Source organism: Seriola dumerili, unplaced genomic scaffold (genome assembly GCF_002260705.1).
Source record: "Seriola dumerili isolate Sdu_G_001 unplaced genomic scaffold, Sdu_1.0 BDQW01000393.1, whole genome shotgun sequence".
NCBI lineage: Eukaryota > Metazoa > Chordata > Actinopteri > Carangiformes > Carangidae > Seriola > Seriola dumerili.
The window spans coordinates 618,391-630,889 of NW_019174648.1; the positions used below are offsets into that span (position 1 = coordinate 618,391).

At 42.3% G+C, this 12,499-nt stretch overlaps 1 protein-coding gene across 1 annotated transcript in view; it reads left to right on the forward strand.

The window, feature by feature from the left end:
- The window catches only part of LOC111233447 (tumor necrosis factor ligand superfamily member 10-like), a 56,807-nt gene that overhangs the window by 17,825 nt on the left and 26,483 nt on the right, over positions 1 to 12,499 (forward strand). Inside the window, exon 2 of the mRNA XM_022761263.1 lies at positions 10,058 to 10,207. Coding sequence (XP_022616984.1) covers positions 10,058 to 10,207 — 150 coding nt within the window. The remainder of the gene's footprint in view (positions 1 to 10,057; positions 10,208 to 12,499) is intronic.

The following is a 12,499-nucleotide window of genomic DNA, read 5'->3' on the forward strand; positions in this document are numbered from 1 at the left end:
TTGTTTGAATGTAGTGAGTGTTTAATATGGTGCATTGTCCGTCTGCTCTGCTCAGCTCTGCACATGATACATGACACTGTCATACTCACATGATCCGCACGTACTTTCGAGTTGCCCTTAAGTGTCCACGTCAATGTCACCGAGACGAATTCTTGTTCTGTGGTTGTGTTCGGGTGATTAAAATCAAGATTTCATCAATTTAAAATTACCCTGAAAGCTGCAATTACAGCAGCTTTTTTTTTTTTTTTTTTTTCCCGAAGGTTGCGTCAAAGCTATCAGCTAAATACACGCTCATTAAAGTCAGAGTTCAAAGAGAGAGTGTTTGAGCAATACCAATTCTGTGATTGAAATTTAATGGCTGTTATGGTAACTTATTGATCCCTGATTTGATTCTGATTTGCAGTGACTTCAGAGCTTAGTCACAGGAATTTAAGCAGGACAGATGAAAGAAATCAGATACAAAGACCCGTAATAGTAATAATAACCCATTGAGGCTCTTTCTGTTTTGCACTTTGAGCGAGAAGGTTGAGAAAATACCTAAAATGTGGTGGGAAATAACAATAGCTCCCTGTCATGGCGCATGAGTGAGTCAGTTCATTTCAATTCATCAGACTTATCTCTACAGTATAAAGAAACCTGCTGCTGTTTTTATCTGTGGAAATTTACAAAGACCAAACACACATTCCTAGATGAACGGTGTTTCAAGGAAAGGAAAAGTGAGCCACTGAGAAATGAAAGAAGAGGTAGAGTCACCTTTAGGCCAGAGCCAGCACTTCCTCATGCTTCGTGATGAACAGAGATTTGAGGATATTTTGTGTTTTTATTCTTCACAGTGTCAGCTTGTAAAATGTCTCCGTCTTTGCCTTTGACTCTGCAGTTTGATTCCTTCAGTGATGCTGGCATGTGAGGCGAGGCCTGGTGGTTGCAGGAACCCATGTTAAAAGCAGCGGTTTCTGTTCCCCAGTCCACTAATGATTGTGCCTTTGGCTCCGCTTTTCTAAATCCTTTGCTGAGAGTTGTTCTGTATGTGCGCTGGGGTCTGGCAGACCTCCTGCGGGGGGAGTGTCCGTCTTTTCACTGCAGACAAAAACTTGGCCCGTGAGCTAGAAACTCACAGTTTATTCACTGTTCATAATGAAAATGGCCTTTATTTTTTCCTCGTAAATACCTTTGTGCACGGCTGGCAATCAGAAACTCCTGATCTCTGAGAAGGCTGCTGGTCATTAAACATATAGCGGGGATGAATCGGATCGCTCTAAACAAATGAGTCAATGTCGGCACCACCCTGGCCTTCTGCCAGATGCACTGAAGCCCTGAAGGGCTGATAAAGTCCAAAAGAAACACACACACACACAGGGGCTGCACATAAACCTGCACCCATACACATGCATTCACATTAAATACCTTCACAAATCATGAATATAAACCCATGCATGCACACGCACTTAAAAGTACATAAACACACGCGTGCATGTATAAAAACTTGCACACACACATGCACACACACACTGCACACTATACTGTACGACTCCTAGTTTAAGCGATGCAGCTTTTAACGATCGCTTTGGGCCAGTTTTTACAGCAGAGAGTCAGAGTGCAAATATCTGAGTGCAGATGAAGAGCCAAACGGATTTTGCCAAAGACTCGTCTTAACAGTCAAATAGCTGTTACTTAAGGTAATAAATCACCAGCACACCCTACCTCATAATAAATACAATGCACTGGGTGTTTATGACTGTTATAAGACCTCCTCTAAATTAGTTCTGCATATATTTTTCAACAGGTCTCATTATTTCCAACGGCATGACTGCTAATCTCAGCTCTGCAACACAAAAAAAACAAAAAACAACATTATGAGGCTGTTTGTAAATTAATGACACCATTTATAGACGTCGGTTTGTTACCACTGCTTTTGTTTTCCATGTGTCCGGGCTCCAGCGTTTGTCTGTGGGGAATCAACGATAAGCTCGATAATCAGTCTGAATGTTTGTGTTTCTTTTTAGTTCATACATTCAGCGTGACATCGTGTTCATGTTTACCCACTTCTTGTTTGTTTGTTTCCTTTTGCTTTAACTACTCGGCCAAGAATAATATATAAACTCCTTTGACATCCAGAACAGGAGCTGTTTTGTTTTTTTACAGATGGTAGCTAGCTATATATGTTGGAAGATGATGTTCTTAACCCCAACCTAACTGAGTGGGTGCTGATCAAGTCATTAATTAATCTCCTCATAATCTATTTAATTCATTTGCAGCTTTGAGGTAATTTTGATGCATAAAGATTTTGCTGACACTGCACCACTTCCTGCATACATATGCTTCACAATCAAGTGTATTTTAATTTGAAGGCAGAGGAAAGTCTTTTATTGTGACATTGCCAAAAACTGATGATGCAACTTAGCAATAGCAAACTTTTAGCAGCTGGAGGTAAAAAAAAAAACCCTGTTGAGGAGCTACGTATGTTGTCAGTTTGGTTCTGGAGAGGAGAGATTGTGTAGCATGAAATCGCTATCAGGGGAGAAGAAGTTCAATCAGCGCTTCAACAATTCCACCCATGCAGGTGCTCTACAGTAACAATACACGCCATCATTTCCTCAGTGAAGAACTGCAGCTGTTTGGATAACTGTTTGATTGTCTCAGTTATAAGTTAAAACACTACACACCTTTGCAAAAGCCATTTTTTCTGTTACTCTTTCACTCTGACGACACGTCACACACAAGCTTGATGATAATTTGCAATGATGCATGTCTCTGCCGTTTCCACCTGAAACCTGCTAGAATGCTTCACTCCTTCAGACGCCTAATGCATGGGCGGCAGTTTACTAAGCAAGGGTATAACTCAACATGATGAAGCTGGTTCCACCGTGCTGTACACTCAGTGTTTTTGTATTTGACCTCTGCACTTGTGTAGCTCCCTGCCTCTGTGTTTGGGTAATGTGATTTATGCTGCAGTGCCAGAGCAAGCGAGGTCTCAGCTGTTATTTCACCCTACTATCTGTCTTATCTGTTTCGCTGCAAAGCAGAGAAAGTGTACTGATATACAGCCAACTCTCTGCCTGTCTTTTGCCTCTGTGTTCACTGTTCATCCCCCAACACACACACACACACACACACACACACACCCACCCACAAACTCTTGGTCCAGATCTCTGGCCTGCTGGATTTGAGTTACGTGGTCGCCTTCTCCTCTTCCTAATCCCTTCAAATGAGAGTTTTGGTCTGCCAAGGAACTCCCAGACCCACACACACACACACACACACACACACACACACACAATTCTAGCCAGGTTTCCAAGTGGCCCTCTGAGATATTCTTTTCAGGGTTTGGTGTCCATCGAGGGCCAGCCAAACACACACACACACACACACACACACAGTCACTCTCATACACACTGAGGGCAGGCCACACACACAGATACACACACGCAATACATATGTCCATGCACTCACTCTAACACACACACACACACACACACAGGGAGGGAACAGTGAAGCATTGTTCGCTGCTTCCTGAGAGAATCGGAATCAGGATCACAGGAGCTATGTCAGCCTGGACCCTTCCTCTCCCTGTCTCTCTCTCTCTCTCTCTGGAGCCCAGTCATCCAATTCAAGTGGACAGCCATGAGAGACCACATGTCCTCTGGCTGAGGAGGGATAAAAAGCGCATTGATCACTCAAAAATGTGTGTGTGTGTGTGTGTGTGTGTGTGTGTGTGTGTGTGTGTGTGTGTGTGTGTGTGTGTGTGTTTCCTCTTGCTGCAGCGATGATGATTTCCAAAAGCAGAAGACCAACAGGGACTATCCCAGTTTAGCTCTTGTATCTGGAGAACAGTAGTTAGCTATAAATTACTCAAGTTCAGGTTGAAAACCCTGAAATAACTTTATGACAGTCTGAGAAAGATTTTCTAATCATTTTTTTTTTGCTCTTTTGGCTTTAGCTGCTCTGTCAGTTGCGTCACTAAAGAATATAATCTGGAAAGAAAAACAGGTTTCTAGGATGTAAACATGCAGCAGAATCTCTCGGTAAATCTATCATTTATTATATTTTAAAGGAACAATTCTGCTAAGTATGGCTGGGTTTTGAGGTTTTTTTCAATATTGAATGAACTGAGTATTAAATGATGTCAACACAGGAAGCAGTGCAAGAACATTAAGTCTAAAATTAGCAAGGTAATTATTTAAATCATGAAAAGCCACTAAAAAGGCTTTTGAAGCTCAATGCCACAAATTTGTAGCAAATTTCAGCCTGAACTAAAATGTGTTTGAGGTCAAAGGACTTGAATTCAGCCGGTTTGAAGTTAGATTTGATTCACATTTACATAACCAACGCACAGCTAATTGTCTTTAGTTCTGGTCTTGTGGGATTTACTTTTTCACACACCTAAACACAGCATGTCCTCTGGTATCACTGATGTCATCCACAGATACAGGCCCTTTTTTTCCCTTGAAAGTCCTCTTCATGTTGTTTGTTTAATTAAAAAAAAAAAAGAAGAAAAGTCACTTTAGCTGACGTTAGCTACCAGGTGTAGCTATTTCATTGGTTTTTTGCTAGCTAGCAGAATGGTTTTGCTAGCTAGCAGACTAGCCTGTTAGCTAACAAAACAACCAAAGTTTGTGATTAGCTTACTAACAATAATGAAAAATCCCAACTGTCTTTGTAAGAAAAACATCAGCATATGTTGCTCGTTCAAACAGTATTTACTTAAAAAGTGACGTGTTGTGGTCATTCGGATACTGATGATTGATTATTAGCAAGCCTGAATGTAGCATGTTGTTTTAGCCGCCACAACTTCACACCGGAAATCACACCAGGCAGACCAGTCCCAGCCTGGTCAGATGCGTACACGAACTGATGAAGCTTCTTGGATGAGAGGTGAAACGTCTTCCCAGACAAATAATCAAGTCCAGTTGCGTTTTGATTTAAAACTCCTTTAGGATACCATGACCTGGACAAATGAGAATATGCACAGGCTGACCGGAAATCACAGTTTGCATGATGTCATAACAATAATCTTTAACTGACATTAACCACACACCTTCAGCTACATAAACTTAACTACAACAGAGACGTGTTGTGTTGCGGATGGCTTCTGTTCTGTCACCGGATAAACAGAAATAATTCTGAGCCAAATACGTTGAAATTCAGCTCATCCTATGTGTGTAGTGCTTTGCTGAGAAGATGTGGAGGTGTCGTGACCAAACATCTGTCACTGATAACGCCCGGTGAAAATCATATTTACAGACGCACTCACCCACTCCCCTTTTTCCTTTGACACCTGAGCCAAGATCATGCATAGTTATTCAACTTAGTTTAACAATACAGCAGAGAGTTACATCAGATCTCGTGTGTCACGAATGTTTTTAGCATGTGTTAGCCTGCGTTTGGCCGCTCTACCGGGCCGGGCGGCCTCATTGTTTAAGAGCCATGGGAAGGACGAGTCATCGATGTCAACGCACTGACAAAATATGTCGCTCGGGGGACGTGTGCACAGGGACCAGCATTTAAGAGTCACTTGCCAAAAAAGGAAATAGTCCCTGTGAGAGGAGTTTTGTATATTTTTTTATTCAAGAAGAGCGGCTCAACTGTAAAGCAGATTGAGGGCTACAGTTCTACTAAGACAATGATCCTCTTCAGACCTTCGTTTGGGAATTAAAAGTAATTAATCAAATCTCTGTCAGATTTCATTTCTATTGCAACACAAAGTCGACATGAGGTTTTACACCTTGAAGACCCAAAACTGACTTCATGTCATGTCTTACTGATTTGTTAATGTTGAATAATCAGTGTAACTTGTTCCTGAAATGATAGCTAATGGTTTTGCAATTTTGGGATTTGGCAAAAAGCACTGTGGATTTGGCAGAGAGTAACTACTATCAGAGGAGCAGTCAGGAGAAGGCGTCTTCTTCTAATTGTTCATCTTTAAAACCTGTGGGGCAGTTCCAGTTGCATGGTAAGGATGTAGAGGCTGAGTCCCCCCCCCCATATCTCTGGAGGCATGCATGTCTATACTGGCCTAGAAAATCCCCTCACATTTTCCTCTCTGCAGTCCAACAGTTTTTGCTCAACCAGAAACACAATGAGCGCAGGAAAAAAGCTGATAAAATCACTCAAACGAAGATCTGATTTCAGTTCCTTGACCTCAAAAGGAGAAAAGAATATTGTTATGATGCAAATCAATGACAGGGCGATGTAACAGAATAGTCATGTGAGAGGAATGAGAGGCAAATTACACTGATACAACAAGCCAACAGAGCTGCACAGTTTAGCTCGCAGCAAATGGCAGAATGAGGAAAGTGCATAAGAAATGGAGGAAAAGACCATTTTAGGAGGCCAAACTTGGAAGGAGGAAGAAGCAGCTTGGTTCCGTCAACGGTTGTGCTAACAGAGCCGGCCAGACTGTTCAGTGTAGAGGAGTGCAATTACATTTGAATGCAGAAATAACTGCTGAGAGAAGAGCGAAAACTAATTCTGACATAAAAAACAAGTTTATCTGACCTCTAATTCTCTCAGTAGCAAGTTCAGAGTGATAAAACCCAAACAGGCCTGGAGCGTGTTGGTCTGTTGATCGGTTGGACCATCGCTTCGGTCTAGACTGGAATATCACAACATCTATTGGATTGCCATGAAATGCTGTGCGGACATTCATGGTCCATAGAGGATGAACCTGAATGACTATGGTGATCCCCTTACTTTTGATCTAGTGCCAACATCAGGTCAAAATTTGACCTCGTCCAATCCCAGACAGCAGAAAGAAACTTCTGGCCTGGGCCCTCGGTCTGAGTTTGGCCCATGTACTTCCACATCTGGGCAGATTCCGGCTGTTATCTTCTGGTGGTGGCTAACAGCCCAGAGGATTTTCTGTGTGTGTGCCAAAAATTGGACCAGATGTGGAAGTAGCATATGATAATCATGCTGTGCATGGGCCAGACTGGGGCCGTGGAACCGGGAATATGCTGGACCAGAAGAAACACAAGCATGTGATTTATTTTTAGCCTCCACTTTACTTTGTGTCCAGTGCTAATTAGCAAATGCTAGCATGCTAACATGTTTAACTATGATTCAAACACACATTCTGGGATTAAAAACACCCACAATGGCATTTTTTTAAAATTATATAACTACTAAAATCCTGTTGAGTGATATAATGTAGATTTGACTTATTTGGACGACCAGTTCCAAAACTGGCAGGAAAACCTTCCGAGCAGAGGAAATACAAAATCAAATTTTAGGGGTGAAATAGAAAACAGCAGCAAGTGTTTAATCCAAAGAAACCTGGACTGAGCTGAAACAGGAAGTGGATATATAGTTTTATGACTGTATGTTGCATGATATCTGGATCTATCTCTGAAATTGAATTATCTCCTGCTCGGGGAGAAGTTTCCCCATGCACTTTAAACCTTGAGAAAGGAGAGTACATTAACGTGGTGATAATGCCTGTGTGCATAGCTTGATTTAGCCTCTGGCCTCGTCTCCGTGCACTAATGGAGCAGAGGAGTTTTTTTTCTTTTTCTTGTTTTCAGCTTTATCTGCTCGCTAGCATGGACAGGACTGTTTCCCATAATGGATCAAACACTCCCTATTAGCCCTGTCAAACCTTAATGGACACACACACACACACACACACACACACACACACACACACACACACATGTATGCATGCATGCATGCCCCGTAAACCCAACCTTTCATTCTCATATACAAAAGACACTCCTCAATAACAATCAATCCTTCAACCAGAACCACCGAAAGCAGGGAGTGTGTTTTGGCAGAGGCGCCAGGAAGAAACGAGGCCGACTTTCGCTGCGCCGCGCGAGCTCAGATCCAGTCATGCATGTGTGAACCTCCCCAACACTTCTGACAGTGGTAGCTGTCATCACACGCTCCCTCACAACAGTCCAACTGTCTCTGCCCAGACTTCACTGTCAGCAGTTTTTTGCTGTGGATGTGTCCTGATTGTATGCAGATGATCTATGGCAACCTGCTGTGCTTCCTCTTCTCTCATCGCAGTGCCGAAAGACAATGAACAATACGTGAATATGCGTGGCCAAAGCAACAGGTTTTTAAGCCAAGTCCCTGGCACTCAGTGCATTTATTCAAGTATGCTACTTAGGGACAAGCTAGTTGCTGCCCACAGGAAAAAGTACTTGCCAAAATAATGGCTAAAAAGCATTGAATACAGTTTTAGATTCATGCCTGAGCATTTTGTGTGTAGTTTACTGACACGGTTTTTAGGTTTTTGGAGGATATAAAGTTCTTTATGCACTCTGCAAAAAAAATTTGACCTCATTTTATATTAAAGGCCTCCCAAAGGTGACCTACAGAACTTGTAACCGGAATGTGCACCGACTGGAATAATGACATGTGTGTCGAATTAGACTCATTATGTTTCGTCCGCGAATGTCAAGCCATTTAAGACGTGAGTCATGCTTTTCAGGACTGGGCAACATGTTGAGACTGTTGAGATGTGGCCCCGTTTCTTTTCCCGTAAGTGCCCTGTCCTTCCCGCTTGGTTTGAACTAATTTACACACACACACACATCCAGTTACACACACACACACACTGCTATCTTGACTAGGAACAGGGAGATCTGCTCATGCATCAACATGAACTGCATCACAGAGGAAAGAGAAAAAGAGGCTGAGAAAGAAAGGGGAATGAAAGTGGGATGGCAAAGAAAGCAGTAAAAAGAGAGAAAGAATAGAAACCACAGAGCGAGAGAGAGAGAGAAAACAAAAGGAATGGGCTTCATTAGAAAACGGGGGTGAAGCAGAAAGAAATGAACACAAATAAAGAACAGGAGTGAAGGAGTGCAGCGCTGTAATCTCTCTCTGCTCATCAGTGCTTGTTATAGAGTCATTAGCGGGTCTTTCAGACCGTGACGCTGACAACCTCCCTGAAGGATACACAGACACACACACACACACACACACACACACACACACACACACACACACACAGCTCCACAGCCTGAAAGCCTTCAGTTCCCAAACACGTCTTATTCGACCCGTGCTGACCAAAATTACAGAAAAAGCATTTCTTATTTAGATGGAAGTTGCTGCCAAACAGGAGGCGTGGCAAAAGGGAAAAGAAACAGTTTCCCCTTTTGGCCCCACAGGAACTGTTCATTTAATTGTCTCTTATTAGATGTCTCGATATGAAATGCGCCGCATACGTACACGTGTGCCAGCTCGGTTCACTCCAGGAGAAAGCTTTCAGTGCAACCACGCATGCATCCAGTTACATAAGAGGTTGTGTTTCAGATGAGAGACCCAGCCCTGTGTGTGGGGCCAACATGTTTCAGCTACATTTGGTCTCAGCTTGTTTCAGTTTTTATTTTTTTATTTTTTGACACGTCATGTAACATCCACAGCGTGTTTTCTTTCTTTCCATTTTCTCTTTCTTTCAGACAAATATATACGTTGCCCCGTAGAAAGGACAAACAGACGCGTTTCGTACAAAACTTCTCTCGCAAGATAATGTTAAAGAAACAAAACAGATAACGAGGAACACGTGCAGGAGGACACAGAATGAGTTGATGAACTGAAAGCGCAGCAGCGTATTAGGGAGGTGCAGAGAGAGTGATTGCACACTAGAGGACGACTTCTTTGGCTAAACATCAGGAACACAGGACGTGGTTCGATGCCCCATGACGGCAATAAAAAAATGAAATGAAATGAAAGTAATGACATTATATGAACGTACAGGATGGAAAAATTATAATTATATTAATCATAGGAGTTGAGGAATTAGCATCCCCTTGTTTTGTGCTTAGTCTGGGTTTGTTGTGTGGTTGTTGTTGTTGTTGTTGTCGTTGTTTATGTTCACTGACATTGTGAGATTGTTGTGCCCAATGTCGGTTTTCTCACGGTGTTTCAGTCAGTTGACCAAATTTTTGTCATTCTCCGATTGGATCATCTACCCAGAATCTGTCTCTATGAATCTGTTTATCGTATACACCATAGGAACTGTTATGACACTTGTTTATATAGGTACATTAAGCCTCCCTGGCTATATGTCAGCATCTCAGTCCCTGCTCCATGTGTGTTTGTCCTGTAGGTGCGTAGCCAGGGCGTCACAGAGGAGCTGAAGTGCCTGAGTTTACTCAATGCTCTGGATAAGGACCAGGACATCCCGGACCAGCTGGCCCAGCTCTTTGGAGAGCCCTGCATCAAACTGGCCGAAGGCATCAAAGCATACATCTCTAAGGTAAGAAAACAAACCGCTGACGTTGAGGATAAGCACAGTAAACACATTACAAATCCTCATATATTAGTTTTAAAGAAAGAAATCCAAAACAGTAATTACCGATTTATGATTGAATCTCTTAAAATATGATTATTTTGTAAATGGCTTTTAACAGTTAATAACTTCGACATGATTTGAATATTGGTTTTGGTTTAAGTCCAGTCTCCAAGAAAGTGGTTGTAATAGTTTTCCTGTGATGGACATTATTTTTGGGCGGAAACTCTCACGCACACTCGCATGAATGAAATATTAAAGGAGCATTTGAGTATTTCTTTACACCGTTGTCTGGATTAAATCCATGTAGTTGATGGAAAGATGGAGTTTATTGGAGATGTTTTGTGGATCAGAACCAAAAAATGCAAAATGGAGAATTGATCAGTTCATAGTTTAGAAAATAGGGGGGTAAGAAAATATTTTAAATGTACGTTTTACAGAGCCAAAGGTCAATTAAAGGCACGGCTCCTACATTCTCAATTATCCACTTTATATCTCCACTATGTGAACCGATAAAATCCAGACTGTAATTATTACCCACACCCACCCACACACACACACACACACACACCCACCAAATTATAGTAACCTTTCATGAAAGCCTGTTTGGCCGCTCTGCTGACCCTGGGTTAGGGAACAGATGGAGGCTGGTTTCAGTGGAGGAATCTGCTCAGTCACAGTGAGCTGAGAAACATCTGTGGGGAGTGAAACCTCTGGGTGGGACTAATTAGCCGTGATTTGTCATCGTAATGGAGAAGCCGTCAGCTGTGAGGGAGTCACGCTTATTATACCCTATATTTTATACGGGTGGGTGTTTTACTCTGAACTGTTTCGACGGCTTATAGAAAGTTGTTGGCAGCTGGTACCATTTCTTTTATCATTAAAAACATCACATTGCTGTTAATAATAATTATACTATATATTCAGTAATAGTAATGTTTTTCACTACAATCATCTACTGGTAATTTCCAGCCATGAACTCAAGTGTTTCCTTAAAACAACAGTAAAATACATAATAAGACAGTAAGTATTAATCATATGAATGTGTCTTGGAAACGTACTGTAACCCGTGACGGCTTGAGTGGAGGACAAGTGTTATTAGTATCGGAAATGAGAGAGCTACAAGTGAGGCAGCTCATTTGTCTCACTTTGTACCTGACACACTGAACGTTGACCGACGACTCAACTTGTTCTCTACGGACAGACTTTTATATTTGGCTTCGTTTCCTTTATTTTTAGCATCTGTGGAGACGTAGGCGGCGGCGGCGGCGGCGGCAGTGGCGGCGGTGTTGTGTTTAGTGTTTACGGCAATGCGGTCAAGCTCGACCTTTGACCCTGCTGCCTGCGAGAGCGTGTGCAAATATAAACATGACTTTCTGATGCAGGAAAGGCAACATAAAACTAATTAACTGTGTGTACCTGTGCATCTTTATTCCTCACACGTTGTCAGAATACAGAGCGTAAACACCGGTGTGCTACAAGTTCACTTTTACAAGCACCAGCATGAGTCTGTACTTGAAAGTTTTGCACCCCTGGGCGTTATTAGGCACGTTAGCACACACACACATTTACAAAAACACCTCTGGCTTTGTGTGTGTGTGTGTGTGTGTGTGTGTGTGTGTGTGTTTGCATGCTGCTGTATGCATGGCAAACCTACTTGACTTTTATCAGCTTCATCGTTGAATCTGACGCCCTGATGATCCTGTGCCAGACTTCAGTCAAAAAACGTTCAAGTAAATAAACACGAGCGCCCACTTACAGCTGGCGCTGCGTCACCTCAGGGATGATACAAACGAGTCTTGAGCAATCCCCAACCCTGTCAAACCAGCAACTTCGGTCTACATGTGTGGGAGAGATGCGTTTTTTATCATCTGCTGCTATTTTTAAGAGACATGCCCACTGACATAAAGACCAGGTGAAGCTGATTCCGGCTTTCTGTTTAGCTGTGTTTACTCTCATTCACCTACTCCTTTTCTACAGCAAACAAAGTTCCCATCATCAGCCTCAACTAGTAAGAAAATACATAAACCCTTGAGTCCTGTAAAAAGGCGAAATGTACGGATTAAACAAGCAAGACAAAGTGTTAAAGAATTTGCTCGTTTTGCAGTCTTTCTGCTAAGCTAAGCTAAACTAAGCTAAGCTAAGCTAACACTCAGCTGGCTCGGGCTGTCCATCTGTTAGCAAGAGAGCAAAGAGTCACTGTTGAACTATGACTTAAATATGTCTGCTCACTTTGTAGAGATACTGAGACAAACTGAG